At 40.0% G+C, this 21001-nt stretch overlaps 1 protein-coding gene across 12 annotated transcripts in view; it reads right to left on the bottom strand.

The window, feature by feature from the left end:
• Positions 1–21001, bottom strand: part of ofcc1 (orofacial cleft 1 candidate 1) — a 341671-nt gene that overhangs the window by 244836 nt on the left and 75834 nt on the right. For all 12 annotated transcript variants that reach the window (XR_011352133.1, XM_069920841.1, XM_069920839.1 and 9 more), the window contains 3 exons: positions 17345–17508; positions 16648–16797; positions 1066–1139 (listed from right to left, as the gene is read on the bottom strand). Coding sequence is in view for 11 of the 12 variants with exons in the window: in XM_069920841.1 (XP_069776942.1) it covers positions 1066–1139; positions 16648–16797; positions 17345–17508 (388 nt within the window). In the remaining variant the exon portion in view is untranslated. The remainder of the gene's footprint in view (positions 1–1065; positions 1140–16647; positions 16798–17344; positions 17509–21001) is intronic.

The following is a 21001-nucleotide window of genomic DNA, read 5'->3' as shown; positions in this document are numbered from 1 at the left end:
CACGGTCAGTTCGGCCAATCATGCAACACTCATATTCAAGCAACAGGCAAATACACTTACCCGGCATCTATCAAACCCCAAAGGTGCAGAATACCAAGGGTTTTACTGTATTACATAAGCAGGCAATCAAGAAAATCTGCAGATGCTGGGGTCAAGTGGAACACATAAAAGTGTTGGAGTAATTGGAGTTTCTCCAGTACTTGTGTATTGTATTGCATAATCAGAAGCTTTGGATTGATGTTAATTGTCTTGACAGAGTACGAGTTGTATAGTTTCAGATGGGTATACCTCCAAAAACAAATGAGAACACTTCATATATTGTTTTTGGCTTAACACTCGTCACTTGCCCTACTGCAGTCCTTGTAGTGGTGGATCTCCTAGGATGCCGTAAACAATATGCCTTGGCATTGTAGGAATGTCACATCAGGATGTTGGGTGACTGAGAGGGAACCTGCAGGTGGTGGCGCTCTCGTAAACCTTTACGTATGGCCTTTTGGCCAGCAGAAAGAAAATGTTTGGGACATGTTGCTAAGACAGCTACAGTGCACTTTACGGTTGAAACTCCAATTGTAAATGTGTCCTGATTAAGCAGTTACTTCCCTCATACAAATGCCTTGCAGCAATTTTTTCGACCAATGCGATCATAATCACCATATTGGTTTCTGTTTCCAAAATATATGTGCAATTAATATTAGTTTCACAATTTACCTGAATGCTGCAAGAGACTACTATTTCAATTGATCTTAATGAATTATCAAAGCAATAAGGCAAGCAGCAGAACAGGTGCAATGCTTCAGCAGTACTTTGGCTGCAAAATATTTTATATTTATTAATGAAAATAATTTAAGAGTTCATTGCTTTAATAAAAGTTTCAGTAATAAAATTCTGTGCAACAGTAAAGAAGTGGTTATTGCACCTCTCACTAGCTCTACACACATAATCAATGCACTTACAGATGTTTCACACGTGTGCACACCACAGGCATGCACACACATGCACATAGGATGCGCTACACATTGACACAGATTCACACACAAAGCTTGTGTTTTTAAGTGATGGACTTACTTCTGGAAGGCTGCACGAAGACTTGCCTGTGGACACTCCGACTGTTTAGAGTTGATCCCCTGAAGCTTCACACCCTGAATAAAACAGAAACCAGTGCGTACTGAGGCTCGAGAAAAATTATTGACCAAAATGACCAGAGGTAGAAATCCCACACAGCTGAAGAGCAGCTTTCCACCACAAGATGTACAACCATGTAGGCAGAGGACAAAGAAAGGATATGCCCAGGAGAGGTCAGGTCCACTTGTTTTTTAACCTCATTGACAATTTAACCTACTATAATCTTCTGGCATCCTATGGCTCCTCATATCTATCCCAAACCGCTATCTCTACTATTCAGTAGGAATAAATTCTAATAGGCCCAATAAGGCTTTTTTATTCTCCCATTGGCTGTTCCCATTCTGGGCCTTACACTGGTTTTGGAAGTTGGGGATAAATTTATTTTTAGTTATATAACTGTTAACGCAATCCAGATTTCCTCCTTAGTGTGCAAAAGCTCTTGTATAACTCCATGGGTCAGGTACCTAATGCTGCTCCTAATGACTTACATGAACTAAGCCCCTACCCTGACTCCCATTGTAGGTTTGGTGGCAGGCAATGGAATGGAACAAAGGTGTCATCTCAGGCCTCTGGCCCTGGTCTGTCCCAATGTGAAGCAGGCAAAGTCTCCAGTGCCAAGAACCAGATTCACCTAACCCCCAATTCAGTTGTCACCTGATAGCAAATACATTTTGCCAAGTGCAGGGAAAGCTTTCTGGGCTAATTCCAATGTCCTCACATTCCTGATTCCAACTCTCTCCCCTCACAAACCAGGTCCTAACCTTCCCCTTTCAATTTCACTTTGCTCTTATTCCTCTCATGGCTTCTATCTCTCTGCATTTTTTTCTCTTTTGCTTCAGGCCAGGAAGTATTAAATTACATACAGCTCTGAAAGCTTGCGGCAGCTCTCTACAGCATGAACGACATCTCAGAGACTGAGGAACTGCTTCACATTCCCCCACTTAGCTGCCCCTGTTGAATTGTTTGCTCTGCTCACAGCATCCATTCATCTTTCCAACCCTTTCCATGCAAGTCATAAAGTATGAAAACAGGCCCTTCAGCCCAAAGTCCACATTGACCCTCATGTATCCATTTATACTAACTCTACACAACTTTCCTGAACAATTTCCTCACTACTGAGTCTAAAGGATTTCCCTGAAGAGTCCTCCATTCATCCCCTTGACATTATCCATCCATCTTAGATCCCTATTCAATAAACAAAAATAAAAGAATGTGCTCGGGTTTCCCCTCTCACTCCAAAGGCATACGAGTTTGGAGGTTGATTTGTCTCATGTGTGTACTGGGTGGGGGCACAGGCTTGTGGGCCACAAGGGTCTGTTACAATGCTGTCTCTAAATTAAGAAAATTAAAATAAATTATAACTTGCCCTAGAAAAATGAGTGGATCAATTTACAATCACAATAAAACAATGATTGCTTAAACTGAAGAGAGTTTCATTCGTTACATGATGGTTATATCCCCTACCCTTCCTATCCCAATCCTCCACCCTTTTACAAGATAGATATATATATATATATGTGTGTGTGTGTGCAAAAGTTTAAAAAAAGAGGTAATAGAAAGAATGAATTAGTAAGGAACCATGGATTGCCTGAAACATTGCATTCCAACACAAGAATTAAACAGATCTTATATAATCATTTTAAGGAAGGTTAACTCAGGACTCTAAAGAATATTTCTACATATTTATACCTAATATTTGCATATATGAGCTCCAAATTTGAAAAAAAATACAAACTATTTATTTCTCAAATTATATGTAATTTTCTCTAAAGAGATACAATTTTGTATTTCTGCATTCCATCTTCCCATTCCTAAATATGAATCCAATTTCCAAGTCAATGCAATACATTTCCTCGCTACTGCTAAATCTATTTTAACAAATTTCATTTGATAAATTCAGCATGGGTCTTATTCCTTCTATATTCCCCAATAATAAGTCTGGGTTTAATGGAAATACTATACCTGTAACTTGTTCTAAAAATTTCCCGAAAGGGTTTTACCTTAGAACATGACCAAGTTGAGTGTGTAAAAAAAAAAGTACCTGTCTCTTCATCAAATCTAAAGCATTGATCTGATAAATCTAATTTCATTCTATTTTTGTGGTTTTAAATATAAATGATGTAAGAAAATATATTGAACCAATCTATATCTTATTTTAATAGTATGTCATGCTATCTTGACAGAGATCAGACGATCTTTGCTCATCGTGTGATGTTCAAGTCCAGCTCACATTTCTTTCTAGATTTATGCAGTCTTTGCTTAATAATACCTTTTGCAGTAAAAGGTATATAGCTGATGTAAATTTCTTAGTGTTTTCACTTCTAATGAGAGTTTCCATCTCACTACAAACAGGTAACTGCATCTCTGAACCTAATTTTTCCCTTAAAAATGCTCTCAGTTGAAAATAACAAAATATTCTTCAGAATTCCATAGTTGTTCCTCAATTGTTCAAATTCCATCAATTGGTCTTGTTCATAGCAATCTTCAATCTTTTTAAAATTTAAAATAAACTATCTTTTGAAAAAGGTACATTAATTTTGAATCAAAGGCAATTTAGGTGATATAAATCCTCTTGTTCCAATTTCATCATTTATTTTATTCTAAATAATGGTCAAGTGTTTCAACAATGGTGTCTCTTTAGCCTTAATTAATAATTTTGAATCTCATTTACTGCATATTTACTGCATACAAGTCAGTCTTGAAACCTTCAAAAGTCTCTCAAAAAAAATGGGGATCGACTTATAGGCCCAGATATACTTTTGAGACCTTAAATTCAACTCAAAAAATTGCTCGCCACCAATTCAATGAACAAGTCAACCCTTGAAAATCGATTTGGCGCACAAGTCGACCCTTGAAAAACAAAAAAAAAACAACAACAAATTTTCATGCTCCCAGTATAGCAGAACAAAATACTTATTGGGGAAAAAAAAACACATTTAGAATTCTTCAAATCACTCTCACCATCATCGTCTGAGACAAAGAACGCGGCAAGCACATCCATGTTCTCACTGTTTCAACCAACAATCACCATTTGGGTCCCTGCCTGTACCTGATGAGGCGGCTTCAGGTTTGTCATGAGTGTCCCACAATAAATCATCCTCCATGCCATCAATTGCACAAGAGATACCGCGACTCAAACAATTTTACTGCAGTCTCTACTTTCACTTTATCCTAGGCTTTGAGCATGAAGTTACACAGCACATCAAGCGATGCAACATGCATTGCCCTGCCTTTGTGAACGACTTTTCTCCATTCTTCACGCACATAGTTTTTGAATGCATCATTCAAGCAGACATCGAGGTGTTGAAATAGAAACCATCTAGAATAGCCGCCATGTAAATATTATTTAGTGCTAATTTACTTTTAGTCTTCGCAGTTAAGTGGCTACGAAACATATCCCAGACCAGCAGCCTCCATTCCTTGCGTAAACCACCTGGCCGCCTGTTCCACACATTGTCTATCCATAGTTTTACACCATTCTCATCCATTCATCCTTTTTTATGAAATGTACAAAAATACCTGCTGGGAATTTTGTTTTAGGTTCAACTTTGCGCTTGAAGATTACCATGCGTCTTAACTTCGTACCATTGGCCATATATGATTACACCTGGTTCTTTCATGGCCTGTACTTCTGGTTTACATAGTTTTCACACCTTCATATTCCACTGTTCTATTGCCTGTCATGTCAAAATTCTTGGGGGTTTCGCCCATGTTTCCAATATTTGCCAGTGCAAACTGGCATTCTGCCGGTTATCTAAAATACACTGGTGAAAACTTACAACTTTATGATCAAGATCTTTTAGTAATTTCTGAGCAATTTTTGTTTTTTTCATACCAAATTTTTCCTTGTTGATGAAACAGTTACACCAGCCTACTGTAGCCTCAAAATGTTTACTGCATTCTGGGTGTAACTTGGCCAACTTCAGTGCAAATGTTCTTATTTTATTTCAAGTGACTGTAGCAATCTTGCCTCTGTTCACATACCCAATCTGCAACATGATTTTCCAACTCTAGCCAACTACTGATTCCTCTTCTCATCGAACATTGCCTTTTTGGTATTTTTCTTAAAGTCCCTTCTTTCTTTCTCCAATGTCTTACCAACTTTTCATCACATTTTATTGCAGCAGTACAGTTGCTGGATATTTTTGGCCATTTCTATTACTTTTAACTTAAAACTTGCTTCATACTTTCGTCATTTTGCTGGAGCCTCCATGATAACAACCACCCTCAGCCAACGTTCAACAGCTCAGTCATCACGATTTTTGGGGGTCAACTCTTACATCCGATATATGATAAAACCATTAAAACGAGGCTGAAAATTGGGACCTGGATTAACTGCTGTTTGACTTATACATCAAAATATACAGTATATATGAATTCCTCTACTTTCCTCTCTCCTATTTTTTTCTAGTTCTATTTTAACCCATGCCGGCTTTTCTACTACTTCAAAGAAAGATGCAAGGAATCTCATTGGAGTCACTCAATAATAATTCTTCAAGTTAGGGAGTTTTAGACCTCCTTGTTCATATTTCCATGTTAGCTTTTCTAGAGACTCTTGACATTTTACCCTTCCAAAGGAATTTGCTTACATGTTTATTTAATTCTTGGAAAAACCTTTGTGTCTTCCAGGGACGTGGACCACGTGCAAGGAAATGCGAATAGCTCAGAATACCAAACTTCATCAGCATGGTTAAGTTGGGCCAAAGGACCCATTCTATGTTGTGTGACTCTGACTACCAAATATCTCAAACTTTCTCCACTTATTCCTCTTTTGTATTCCTACCATCTCAGAGGCAATTTATAGTGGTTGAAACTCAACAGGTCAAACAATTCCTTTATGTAGCAAAGGTAAAGGCACTATTTGACCTGCTGAGTTTCTCCAGCATTTGCATTTTTTCACTTAACCACATCATCAACAGTATCCTATGTTTTACCTGCAATTTACAGTAGTCAACTAGTTTACCAATTCACATGACTATGGGGTAAAGAAGGAGATCAGAGCACCCAAAGGAAACCAACAAGGTCCATAGGGAAACAAGCAAACTCCATATGGATAACACCAAAGGTCAGGATTATACCCAGGTTGCTAGAAATGTGAATTAGCAGCTCTGCTAGCAGTATTTCTGATCCAGGACTGAACCCGAGGGTGTAAGGAGGATAATCCCAAGGTAAATGCGAAATCTCAAAGCTGGGATTTCCCTTCAATCATGAACAATAAAAACAAAGTACAAAAACGTTGACACATTTTCAGATGTATGTAGGCAGATGTGCATGAAATGTTTTAATGCGTTAATATTGAGTTGTAAATTTGAAACAGCATGGACATATCCTGAAATTAGTTAAATTTTCAACTGAGTTTCTTTGATACGCATTTATCAAAAGAATATACCACATTTGACAAAATATGTGCATGATACATAGCAATTCTTAAAAATGGAAACATATGCACATACTTAATACATGCTGTAAAAAACAAATTCAAAACCACCCACATGCAGTAGAGTGCAGCCGAGATGTAATGTGAAAATCAGTAAATACACTTTATCATGACATTTTAATGCAACTACAAATCTGCACTCTACAAGGAAATGCTTAATATTTAAGCTGCTTTCAGCAAATAAAGCACATCACCAAAGGAGGGTATTAATAAAGTAGGTGTAATACGAGTAATTTAACATAATTTTTATGACTGTGCTTTTATTGTGTTAAGCAGTTTCTAGGCCCATGTTGACTCACAATGAATTCCAAACCTATTTTTGCTTCTGTAATGAAAGTAACAGTAAACATTACCTCTACTTACCTAAAATTGTGTGCACGTATCCCCAAACATTGTAAAAGTATTCCTTTATCCCTATTTAAGATAACTGAAGGCAAGTAGATGGAGTTACGATACTGATCAGCAGTGGCTGGGTTGAATGTCTTCATTGGTTCAAGGAGGCCAAAGCAAAGTCTCAGCCATTACTACTGTGTAATTCTGTTAACCAACATTGTGCCAAAGGGATTTGAAGGTTTTCTTAATGATTACATGTCCATGGAAACTAAACCCAGAGTTGCTTTCCATAGCATTAAGGTTCTGCGGATCTGAAAGAGAATGACTTGTATATGGAACACACTGTCTGATGTGATGGAGGCAGGGAGTCCCACAATATTTATGAAGCACTTGAATCATCAAGACATTGAAGAATTGTGGAAGACATTGAAGCCTGCCAACCCATTACAAGTACATGGGTTATTATAGATTGGTACAATGGTCAGAATGGATATGATGGGCCCAAGAGCCTACTTCTGCACTGCACGAGTCTATAACTCTTTGACTCTTGGGAAAAATCATTGCAACATTTGGTCAGAACGCCTTGTACATGTTCATGCCCCCAGCCCTCTGCACTCCCCGTTCTGGATGGAGCTGGCCAAATGAGCTGACCCTCCATATTTAAGTGACTGGAATCAAAGGCTCTCTAGCCAATGCATCAGAAAGTTTACTTCAAAAACCTGACACTCATTCCGTACCTGGAGAAATGAGTCCATAACAGAGATAGTGCAGTCAAAAGAGAGATTTGCATTTCTCATACACCTTTCACAACTTCAGGCCCCAAACTACATTACAACCAATGATGTATTGGTTATTATTCACTATGATAATGCAAGAAATGCATTACAGCAAGATCCCACAAGAAATAACATAATACTGCTGGAAAATTTTGATTTCTCATGATGCTGATTAAGGAATGCAGTCAAGACACCATGGAGGATGGAACTGTTAGTGTAGCAGTCAGCCTATCGCTGTTACACTGCTGGGTTCAAATATGGCAGGGTCTGTAAGGAGTTTGTAAGTTCGCCCTATGTCTGCATGGATTTCCTCCCACTGGGTTGTAGGTTAATTGGGTATAATTGGGCGGCACAGGCTCGTGGGCCAAAAGGGCCTGCTACTCTGCTGTATGTTTGTCTAAATAACTACTCTTCTTTGAAATGGTGCTAAGGGATCTTCAACATCCACTTGGCACACAGATAAGGGATTTGTTTATCATCCCAGCTAAAAGATGTTACTTCTGACACCAAATCATCATCTGAGCTTTTATCCTCAACTTTTCAGTTGGACTTCAGACTAAAGGACAAGAGAATGAAACACAGTTGATGACGTGACAAAATGAAGCAGAATGCTGGACACACTCAGCGGTCAACAACATCAGTGGGGAGAGTAGCAGCATTACGTTTTGAGGTTAACGATCATTCAGCAGGACTGGATGAAGACAGGATGTAGATTTTAAATGGTTGATGAAAATGACTTCCTCATGGGATGACTACCATCTTTATGAATTGGAAACCTCTCCTCCTCACTGACTATCAACACAGGTGCACCTCAAGGATGCGTGCTCAGCCCACTCCTCTACTCGCTGGCCAGGCACAATTCCAATGCGATCAACAAATTTGCCGATGACACCACAGTTGTCGGCAGAATCACAACCAGCCATGAGGAAGCGTACGGGAGGGAGATAGATAAGCTCCATGAGCGGTGTCACACCAATAACTTTGCACTCAATGTTAGCAAAACCAAGGAGATGATTGTGGACTTCAGGAGAAAGACAGAACACAAACCAGTCCTCATCAAGGGCTCAGTGGTGGAGAGGGCCATGAACTTCAAATTCCTCAGTGTCAACATCTAAGGATCTGTCCTGGAGCTCCCATGTTGATGCAATCATGAAGAAGGTTTGCCAGCAGTAATAGTTTGTGAGGAGTTTGAGGAGATTCGATATGTCACTGAAGACTGGAAAACTTCTACAAGTGTACCGTGGAGAACATTCTGGCTGGTTGCATCTCTGTCCAGAACAGAGGTGTCAACGCTCAGAAGAAGAAAAATACTCCAGAGAGTTGTTAACACGGCCTGCGACATCATAGGCACCAGACTTCACTCCATCAAGGTCAACAACAAGAGGCGGTGTCTTAAGAAAGCAGTCTCTATCTTCAAGGACCCCCACCATCTTCACTCTGCTACCATCAGGGAAAACATACAGGAACCTGTAGATGAGCAATCAACCGCACAAGGACAGCTTCTCCCCCACCACAATCAGATTATTCAGCAATCAATGGACCAAAGACATTGCCTTACTTTGACTTTTCACGCACCATTTTTTATTTTATTTTTGTAAGGTGGTTTATAAAAATGTTTGCACTGCAATACTGCCACAAAACAACAAAATTCGTGACAATAAATTCTGACTCTGAAACAAGGTCTGTGATTGGTGGAGGGCAGGGACATAGTGAAAGAGGATGATCATGAACAAGGAAAAAATAATGGATATACATAATGCACTAATGAGAGCTCATTGCTGAATTTAATCTTTATAACTAAAGATCCCATCAATCTCAGGTACACCTCAGATCCTTTCAATGACCTGCAGCAATTTACAAAACCCTCTTAGCTAGTAACACACTAGCTTGAGTAACACACAAAAGAAAGCTTATAACTTAATATCAGTACATGTAACAATAGTAAATAAATCTGATTCTTACTCTCCACACCAGATTGTCAGGTGTTTAAACTAATATATTCTTTTCACTCAGTGAAAATCAAAAAAATTCTGCAGATGCAGGAAATTGAACGAAAGACCTAAATGATCATCAGCCTGAATTAACATTTCCGAATGAAGACTGTCGGAACTGGGGAAGTTGCAAAGAAGGCGAAGGAGGAATAGGGAAAGACAAAGGTTGTATCTGTGATAGAGTGGGGTCAGGGTTATTCCAGTGCTAAGCTATTGATGAAGTCATCGTAGTGGTGAGGGGAAAAGAGAGAGAGTGAGAGCGAGAGAACAAATGAACAAATAAAAGGTGTGGAGTGCAGGTCATGGTGTGAGAAATACCCAGCAAATCAGGCAGCACCAGCGGAGAGAGAAGAATGAAGTTAGTATCTGCCCATTGTTATGTTCTACTCGCAGGAACTTTTTGCACACATACTGGTTATTGCACTTGTTTGCAGTTCTCGTTGTCCAATTATGATGGATAACAGTTAGTTGAAAAGGGGCTGAGGAGACAACCTGGACTTGGCTAGAGTTGGGAATTGGTAGATTTGGGGGAGACCAGGCTGAACTGAATTCAAATACAATTCACTAAATTTGCTGAAATCACTTTTTTGTTAAACAGTAATTGTGTAAAATTTGCACAATTGCTAAAATATACCAACCTGCCTCTGCTGTACAACAGGCCTCAGCCAATCAAGGCAGACACCATCATCCGCAGAACTCCAGTCTTTGGTCAAATGAGAAAGAGTGGTTATGGAACAAAACTTCTAAAGAAGTGGTTTTCAAATTTTTTTTTCCACCCACATAACACCTTAAACAATCTGATGCCATAGGTGCTCTGTGATTAGAAAGGGTCACTTAGGGTGGTATGTGAGTGTAAAGAAAAAGTTTGAAAACCACTGTTTTAATCGTACCTAATTGACCAGTTAGGTGCACAGTTTCATAACTCCAAAGGAAATGGGCCAAAAAATATTTCAGTAACAATTGGGTCTAGAGCAATGGTTCTAAAACATTTTCCCCCCACTCACATACCACTTTAAGTAATCCCTTACTAATTACAGAGTACCTATGGCATAGGGAATATTTAAGGTGGTGTGTGAGTGGAAAGAAAAGGTTGAAAACCGCTATTTTAAAGTGAGACCCAAGTTTTGCTCTGATCATCCTTCTCCATGGTGCAAAAATATAGACAACCTAAGTATGCATCTCAAACCATAAAAGTGGTACCATCAATGGTATATCTGCAACTTCGTCCAAATTCAATGTCAAGATAAAAAAAAAACCAACAACAGTATCCTCTCCCAGGCCAACACTAAACAGCACTCAGTGAGCAGGTCACATTACCTTTTGACACCAGGTACCATAGTCCAATCTCTGCTATCACAAGAGATTGCCAGGATAGAGGGAATACCTCAAGGATGTCCTCAAAGATTCCTTGAAACCTTCATCAATGACTTATTAGAATCCTTCACCCATGACCAATCAAAATGGATGAGAGCAGACAAGAAGACACTGGACAACTGAAAGTAGCTGAAGAAGCAGAGCCCCCCACACCTTTCCTGTCCAGCATCACCTACTCTACACATGACAGGATATGTAGTTCAACGGTCCAGGAGTGGACACAGGCCATCCTCAAAATTCAAGGGACTGCCCAAGAAAAAGAACAAACTTTCACAAATGAGAGTTTTTTTTCCTCCTAATATCTGCTTCAACAATCAGGGATGGGAAGATTTGCCTTGGTGCTGAATACTCTTAGGCCGCAGACAAGATTTAAGAAGAAGTTGAATTTTAGCTATAAGGAAGGATTACTTGGGCTCATAAACCTTGCCCTTTTCACACTGGTTAACCAGTAGATTGGCTGTTCAGTGAACCAGTTAAAGAAGCCGTTTTTGCCTTTCACACTGGACCACTGTTCACCAGTTCTCTGTCCTTTCACACTCATCACAAAGCATTCCTGGAGATAAGGGATTCCATCTCCCACCGGTGATATCTGAGTGATGCATTGAGCGATGGTGGACCTGCCCTAAATCCTGATCACAGTATTATGATCTTGTACTTAAACAAAATTAATCATGCTTAATTATAACATAATTAAGGTTTATGTACACCACAGTATGAGCCCTTCAGCCCCTGTTGAGCCAACCTATATAAATTTATAAAAGATCATGGGAAAGTGGTATAAAACACATAGCCACATAATTTATAAAGACCATGGGAAACCCTAGTGGCAATAGCACACAATTTATAAAGACCATGGGAAAGAGCCATGACAGACCTGCCCTCCCAGAATTCTGTGCAGCAGAGAACTGGGCCCCCCCCCCCCACCCGTGAATACTCTGTGCATACAGCCCTTTCTCTGCCACATGGATTTCTGGGAAGGCAGGTCCGCCATGGCTCGTTCCCATGATCTTTATAAATTGTGCAGCTGTGTGTTTTTTTATCATTTTCCCATGGTCTTTTATAAATTTATAAAGGTCAGCAAAGTTTATACCTTTTTAATCTTTTGTTTCCTTCACAGTCCTGAACTCACGCAAAGACGTCATTAATGTGTCACTACTTTGGACCTGGATAGCCCATGTCCCTTTCAAACTGGGCTAATCGGCATGCAGGTGTCTGTTGGTGTCAAGGATGATACAATCTACCTAGGTTGTACCGTCCCAGTGTGATTTGACACCTGTGTGTCGATTAAGCAGCTTTCACACTGGACCCTTAACAGGCAGATTGGCCATCAATTACTAGGACAAGGTGCCAGTATGAAAGGACTTTAGCTTGCAAAAATTTAGCAATCAGCAGTAAGTAAAGCCACACAATATTAATTTAAAAGATGCTTTGCATAAATACTTTTGTTGGAACGGAGCTGGCTGAAGGGAGATCTGAGTGAGGTGTACATAATTTTTTTAAAAAAGCAACTGTTTCTTTTCCATTGGAGAAAGAGGAGTAGAGACAAAAGGCAATTTGGAGAAGGACTTATTTCAGGGTTTATTTCATCCAGAGACTGCTGAGGATCTGAAACTCACTGCCTGAGAAGGTAATAAAGGTAATAAAAAGCCTGAAGAGTTGCAACTTGTAGGGAACTAAGATCTGGTAAGTGAAATTAAACTAGATAATTCTCTCATCCAGGATCACTGCAATGGCCCACATTGTTTCCATCTGTGCTGTAACTTTTTTGTTCCGATGTGAAACTTTTCTCTAAATAAAAGGCTATCTGACTTCATACTATACGGGAAATCTCTCTGGCACTCCTCACTTTCTACAAGCTGAGGACAAGGAGGATCGAAGGGAACATGTCAGACATCGGCACCTTCTATGCACCTGCTTCATCCGTCATTTTGTCGTTATAGGGTCAGACATTCCTGGTTGCACACGCAGGAAGTCACCTTCACAGAGTGCACTTTGCAAACAAGCAGTCACATAAATCTGTACTCTGCTGAAGACACATCTGGAATATTCTTCGATCACTGGCTTTCAGGCTTACTGTTTCTGTGACCTTTCAAACTGCACTGTCCCCTACAAACAGCAGAAGAACCTCAGTTGTGTCCTGAAGGTCAAAGAATCCTCACCACAAAAGGCAGCACCATTCTGATATTCTCCATGCAGCCACAACTGCAAGGAGGCCCTGACATCAACCAGATACCACTGTAATGCCCCAAGCCTCATTGAAAATTCGCTTCTGCATTCATCAACACTCAAGATCTGGACTACACAGCAGGTTCCCCTTCAACCACACACCCCACTCTAACCTGGCCAACCACGATGCTTATCTTCACTAATCCTACTTGCTTGCATTAGACTAGTATTGTTCTGCAATTGTATCTGCCTCAGTCACTTCCTCGAGCAACTTATTCCAGATAAACACCATCTCTGTGAAATTTACCTCTGAAATTTCCTTTATAGTTCTTCCCTCTGTCCTTAAGCCTGTTCCTTCTACATCGAGACTTCCACAATTGCATCAATGTTCCTCATACATTCATAAACCTCCGAATTCACCCCCAGCCTCCTACCTTAAACACAACCTATCCAATCTCTGCTGTTAACAATAGCCCTCCATTCTGGGCATCATCCTGGCAAATCTCTTCTGCACTCTCTCCATTGCTACCACATTCTTCCCATAGGATGGCAACCAGGATTGCACACAATAATCTAAGTGCTATATAATCAATGTTTTGCACAGCTGCAGCATGGCATTCCAACTCTTGTACACAATGACTGGGTCTATGAAAGCAAGCATACTATATGCTTTCTTCACCACCCTATCCACCTGTGTCACCACTTTCAGTGAGCTTTGGCTTTACACCCGGAGGTCCATCTGCTTATCAAAACTCTTCATTTACTCTTAATTGGTGTTGAGAGAATTCCCACGGACAAATGTTTTGCTGCAAATGCTGTCAACTCCCCATTATCATGGTGGATTATCACACACAATGCAAATGCTGGCCCTGTTAATTCATGTTCACTGTCATGTGCACTGAGAATTTTCACTTTACAGGCAATTCAGCTCATTAACCCATTCAAAGTAGTGAAATAAAAATACAGAATGGAGTTGGAGAGAAATCAGTTTTTGCATAACAAAGGCAATATTATTTAACTGTCATGTGTTTCTTTCAGAAGATTGATAATAGCAGGAATCTGGTGGCACATGATGAGAAGAGGGTGAAGAGAGTGTTTCTGGGTGGGATGATCTTCTAATATGTTGACTGCTTTTCTGAGGCGGCTGGATGGAGTCAATGGAGGGGATGAATATTTGTACGTTGGTCTGGTCTAAATCTTTGCAGAGGGATGACATCTCTGCACCCATCTTTCACAGTTCAAGTGAGTGGTCAGCAATGGGCCCTCCAACAAAGATGATGGCAGCAAGCCTCCGTTAGCACACTGTCCATGGAGATTCATTGCAGGTTCCATGCAGAAGAGACATTTTGTAGTTTAAATGAGTGCAGGACTTACTCCATGAATGGTCGGCCCCTTGGGAAGATGTAGAATAAAGAGAGATGGGGGTACAGGTACATAGTTTCATGAAAATGGTGACATAGGCAGAACATGTGGCATCTTTGTTTATTCCTTGAAGAAGGGCTCAGACTAGAAACATCGGCACTATATCTTTATCTCCTATAGACGCTGCAAGACTGGCCGAGTTCCTCCAGCATTTCAGTGTGTTTTTACTACAGTTACAGTGTCTGCAGACTTTCATGTTTCACTCGAAGATGATTGGCATGCCTGCCATCCTTGATCAGGGTATTCAGTTCAGGAGCAGGGACATCATCTTACAACTGTGCAGGACATTGGTGAGGCCACACAGGGATATTGTGTGCAGTTTGGTCACCCAGCTACGGGGAAGATGGCATTAAGCTGGAAAGTGCAAGAAAAAATTCAAAAGAATGTCAGCTTGAATTATAAGGAGAGGTCAGATAGGCTATAAATTTTCACCCTGTGACATAGGGAAGACCTTATCATAAAATTTATGAGTGGCACAGGTAAAGGTAAAGTCATACACATAATACTGGAGGAACTCAGTGGGGTAGGCAGCATCCGTGGATAGCAATACAGAGTTAATGATTTTGCCTGAAGCATCGACTGTCTATTGCCTTCTATGGATGGAATTCTCGCTCTTGTTTTCCAATTCCTTCACTATCTCCAATTCCTCCACATCATTCACTACTCCTATCAACACCTGCAACTATCCTACCTTCCTCATCCAACGCTCTCTAATTTTGGATACTTGTTACCCCTGATTTTAATCACCTCTACAGTTAAACTCACCCTCAGCCTCTCCATCTTGGTAGCCTACCATTCTCTTGAAGATATGCAATGCCACCGAGTTTATGGTCATTTGCCTTGATATATCCATATTTGGCCTTGTTTAACTGTGCTCCTCGGAATGACCAATTCATGGGTGCTTAAAGAATTGTAGTGACACTGAGCAATACAATGTGTAAACAGGCACTTCAACCCATCAAGTCCTCACTGACCATCAAGCATCTATATTTACATTAATCCGACTCTCATCCGTTTTAATTTTCCACACATTCCCATCAACTACCACCCAGGTTCTACCACTCATCTGCACATCAGATACCAATTTGAAACCCCACATTTTGGAAGGAAACCAGGACACCTGAAAGAAATAAGAACACAATGCTGGAGAAACTCAGCAGTGTCCCTGAAAGAAATCCACTAGGTCACAAGAAGAACACTCAAATCAAATATTTGCGTGACCAATGCACGGTTATTCAGCAAAGCCCAGATCTAATTTATGCTAAGAGTCCATCATGGGTGGGGACATTGCTTTAGACTGCTCTTGTACCATCTGTTGGGCTAAGAGAGACAGTCCAAATCCTTGGTTAAAGTTGACGAGTGCCTCAAAAACATGGATGAAATTTAATACTTGCCCTCAAATACAAATGTAAAAAAACAAACCACTGTCAAATGAAGTCATGCAACACAATTGTTAAATTTCATCAGGGTACCAGATCTGCTTATATTGCAATTTGAGCTTTGTAATTCCAACAAAATTGCTTCACGTTATCCAACCCAGACGCAATAAACATCCATGCATCAGTTGTCCTCAAAAACATTCAATTCCATTTGATGAAAAAAAGTGGAGAAAAAAAGCTATCACTCCAGCGAGTTTAACCTGTAATGTAACAAATAAATAATAATCTATTATGAAACAATCACTTGAAGATGCAGGACTTAAAACCCTGTTGATAGACTCACACTGGTTGTTTAACACATGCATAATTACATTTTCAAAGTTTTACAACTTAAGTGAAGTTTCTCTCAAATACAAATGTAATCTTGAAAGGGCACCAACAATTGATAAGCAATGGTTTGATAACCACAACAGGAGTGCGAGGAATAGTGGGAAAATTGGTGAAGAAAAAAAACCTTCAGCTCTGGCTGAATGATGCCCAAATAATAACTATGCTGCAAAAATATTAATGACAAACATTAGTAAAACATTCAGATACAGACAGGGATCATCTATTGTTGAAACATGCACAGCAAGAGATCTGTATACCTTTGTTTTGTCCCGTACAAATGTCATCACTCGTTTCTTGGCATCTTCCTCCGGTGTTTTGACAGACAGCTTTTGTTGTTCAACCAGATGTTCCTCGTGTGACCAGCAATGCATGCGTGCTTCAGGAAATCGTCGTCGCTGATCTTGGGCCTACTCAGGCATAACAGATTATAGATTACAATAGAAGGGTAATTATTATATTACTCAATGTTTTAATGCCTTTAGCCAAGTATTACTCCTTTCCTTTCATGGAAACCATTTCTGTTCAAAATATTAATCTTAAAAATACTTGTGAATCCATACCATTAGTCAAGAAAGATATTTCTTAACTATTTCTTGACTATCCTTGATATATAGTAGTACAATTCTACAAAATGAACATAACATTTTTGCTTAATGAAACAGGATTATTATTTACCCATTAACACTTCCTCAATTTGTTTTCAGTGAATACATCTTAAAATTCATAATTTAGTCATTTGTGATTACAAACAGTAATCAAAATACAGCACTTAAAATGCTGGCTACAACACACTAGATTTTTAATGATGTATTTTTTCTATAGTATTTTTAATGCGCAATTGTATCAACGCAGAGCTCTTGTCGATAAATATGCATGGCTTTGTTTGGCAGTGCAACGACATTATAATAACAGAAAAGAATAAGATTGCATGGTTATTTAGTTTTGAAGTCTGACCTGTTCAAGTGAAAGGCTGCCAACCAGAATCATGTCATCTTGCACACTTGCCTCGAAGTGTTCGACATAAGGAGGGATCATCTCTCTCTCCACCTCCTGCCGCAGGCCCAATATATTCTTGCAAACTCCAGTGCTTTCACACCTCATGCAAGCTCCAGTGGTTTCTGTCATCAGATACATAGAAAATGCTGAGCATGGTGCACTACAGGTGACCTTTAAAGTTAACGCAGTAGCCTCAAGAACTACAGCTATCTAAAACAACCATTTATAATTCTTCCTCAATAATTCTGAATTCACCACACAAAGTGCTCTTTACTCTGCCTCTGTATAGTTCCAGAATCAGATAGATCAGGCCTATCAGATAGACAGGACACACATTTTGTGACTGGACAATTGAATAAGCAGCACGGATGATTAAAAGGACACTGCCGTCACCTCAGTGTCACAGCCTCCTCCTTTTCCTCGGTTTGGAAGTGGTTGCACAATGAAAGCAGAGTTGACATCACCGACAGTGAAGTGACCACAATAATAAGGGTCTGCATTTATAAGGTGTATTTTGTGTTATTACGAGCTCCTGTTTCATTTGATGTGAATATCAGTTTAAGGGCTAGTACAGGCTGCAACCATTCACAATTGTGAAGAGACGGGAGGCAACACCTAGTACAGGCTGTATCTAAATTCACAATTTGGAAGAGAAGAATCAGCATGTGTTGTTTTTTCCAGGGATACAGGTGGTGAGAGAATCAGGTGTGTGAAGCATTATTGACCAGCAGCCATCTCATTGAACACAGTGCAGGAATGACACTCTGTGTGATAATGGGAAATTTGGCTAATTCTCCCTGTCAGGGGAATTATTGAATCCCATTGTGACCCAAAGAAAGGTTGCTTCACTTGACCTGTACCTGGGTTTTGGAAGCATCATGGAAATCACGCATTTAATTTCCCCAACACAAGGGAAAGGGGAGTTGTGACAATCATTCGTATGAAAAAAAAATTCTCCAGAAGAAACTCGACAAGGATTTGTGAGTTTTTGGCAGTCCAGTTACTCAGTCCCACCCATCTCCTTCGTGATTACTTCTGTGCATCAGTTTAAAAAGCCTGCATTTCAACAATGGATTTCTAAGACTGAACTTTGGAATGACTTTCCAGAATTGTGCCTAACTGTAATGGTTTGGGTATCCCACACTCACACAAATACAGTTGCACATAGTTGGGTTTGATTTGACTAATGTGTTATATTATTAGTAGTTATTAATAAATATAGTGTTTTTAAAAGAAAAACAATAAAACTGCCTTGGTGAATTTCCATTGCTGCTGGTCTGAGACGTAACAGCGTCCCTTTCAGAAGCCCTGAAGTACTTTACAGCTGTGGAAATACTTTCTGAAGTGTGGTCACTGTTATAACGCAGGAATTGTGGCCACAGGAAGCAATATGATAGCAACAGATAATCTACTGAGGCAATATTGAGGGATAAATAGTGGCCAGGGCACCAGAGACGACTCTTCTGCTTCTTGAAAATAGTGCCATGGGATCTTTTACATCTTTCTGTCAGTGCAGGCAGATCCTCAGTTTAACATCGTTATTGCATTGGAGTGTCAGCCTGGATTTTTTTGTGTGAGCCTTGAACCCATAAACTATTAACTGAAAGGTAAATATGTTACCCAAAGCCACAGCAGCAGAAGTCTACTTGCGTGTAAGATATGGGTACCATTGCTGATGGTATTAACCAAAATGATCCGTGGTAAACTGTGAATTGGGGTGCAGGCTGGGAGAGTAAGTAGCAGGAAAGGCTTGCCAGCTTCTACTGCCAGCATTTATTAATTGCCTTATTTCAGCGCCAAGGCAAGATTCCAATTAGTATTTGAAGTAACTGCTTATTAAGCAAACTTATGGAGTTTGTACTAAACTGGCTCAGAGTCAAATGAAGTACAGAATGAACTATATTTCACTCAATTTCCACTCATCTGAAAGTAGACACTATACATGAAGCAGGGCATGCCATGCTGCTAATGCACCCACACCTTTCTCTCAATCACCGGATTAAACACTCATCCCCCAGTTTTCCCAACGTGCCTGAGACTGGTAGTATTCAGACTGACTGCATTTCCACCAGGAAACCAATCGAAAGCTGCTCCCACAAAGAAACGTCCTCAGAAAAAGCACAAACATAAAAGACAGGGTCTTCAACCTGAAAGCTAATCTCTTTCTCTCTGTCTCCCTCTCTCTGCATATGCTGCCCGACCTGCTGAGTTTCTCGTGTATTTCCTCCTTTAATTACACAAAACATTGTTAATATTGCATTGAAATGCGCACAAAATCAGTGACCCGGTGCGGACTCGAAAGGCCAACATGGCCTGTTTCCGCTCCGTAAATGGTAATATGGTTATTTGCAACAGTAATGTCATCTCTTCTCCCAAATGGGATCAACTAGGATGAAGAAAGTGGTGGCGTAACTTATGAGGGGGTTACTTTCTGAGAAACACCAATATCTCACATTTTAAACCTAAGCTGCAGAACTGCCCTTTGATAGTTGCAAGAACAGTCATTCCCATTTTCTCTGGTTAATGAAGGGCAATGAGTTTATTAAATCCTAAGCTTCCACGCTCTCTATTGCAGCTCAAGGCTCACTGGCAACAGCAGAGCAACGTTCTGCTTTCCTGATCTTTAAGCTGTTTTCTAATAAAATATCCAGTGACACCTATCAAGCAAAACTGGCCAAATGTAGTCATGCATTTGATTCTGATGAACTGCTGTGGACTGTGTCTCCATACAATCTGAAGTTAAATCTGACGGCAAGATGTCAAACACAAGCTGTTATTTTGCCACATTATTTGTTTACATCCGAGCAATGGATTTCAGAGAAAATAATTGTCTGATAGTCCTTGAAATGAGTTCAACCCTAGATCTGGCATATTATCAAAACATAATTTTCTTTTCGGATTATAGGATTACGACCTTCTACCCTTCCTTCCCCCCACCCCCCACCCCCAACCATTACACACAAAAAAAATGATGGATGATTTGTCAGCCACAATATTGCGCGCACCAATTACACAAGAATTTGGACCTTGTGTGTGATGGAATGCAGTTTTACTACCAACCTACACATACTTGCGTGGAATCACTTGGGCTGGGGTTTATTTATTTTTAAATTGCTGAAATATTTCCCGTACAAACACTGGCCTATTTTTAAAGGGATATTAGATAATAAAATCCATCTCATCCTTCCTTGAATGCTGTGAGAAAAGAACCTCTTCCACTGACATTATTTTACAGGGATAGTTTTAATTATTGTTTCTACACTGCTGGGATTTACTGCAAAGGGATGAAATGTATGCATTTTTCTCATGCCCTCCAAAATAATATCACAACCTGGGTCACAAATGGGAATTCAGTCATTAAGCCGTGAGAATTTTTTTTTTTTATTTCCTTTTTTTTTCAATTGCCTACACAAGTCTTCTCCCCACCTACCTGGGGCAAACAGGAAAGAGGATCAGACTCAAAGTTCATTTCCAGGCACTTCAATCAATGCAGCCACTCCTCCACCACCACCTCCACAGCCACAACCTCCTGAGCTACTACTTCCCAGCTCCAAAAAGTGCCCCAGGCTCAGCATTTCCCACCTTATTGCTCCCACAATCTGCGACAATGTCCGT

Source organism: Narcine bancroftii, chromosome 2 (genome assembly GCF_036971445.1).
Source record: "Narcine bancroftii isolate sNarBan1 chromosome 2, sNarBan1.hap1, whole genome shotgun sequence".
Taxonomy (NCBI): domain Eukaryota; kingdom Metazoa; phylum Chordata; class Chondrichthyes; order Torpediniformes; family Narcinidae; genus Narcine; species Narcine bancroftii.
Note: the sequence above shows the minus strand (reverse complement) of the source record. Positions and strands in the feature narration are given on the sequence as shown.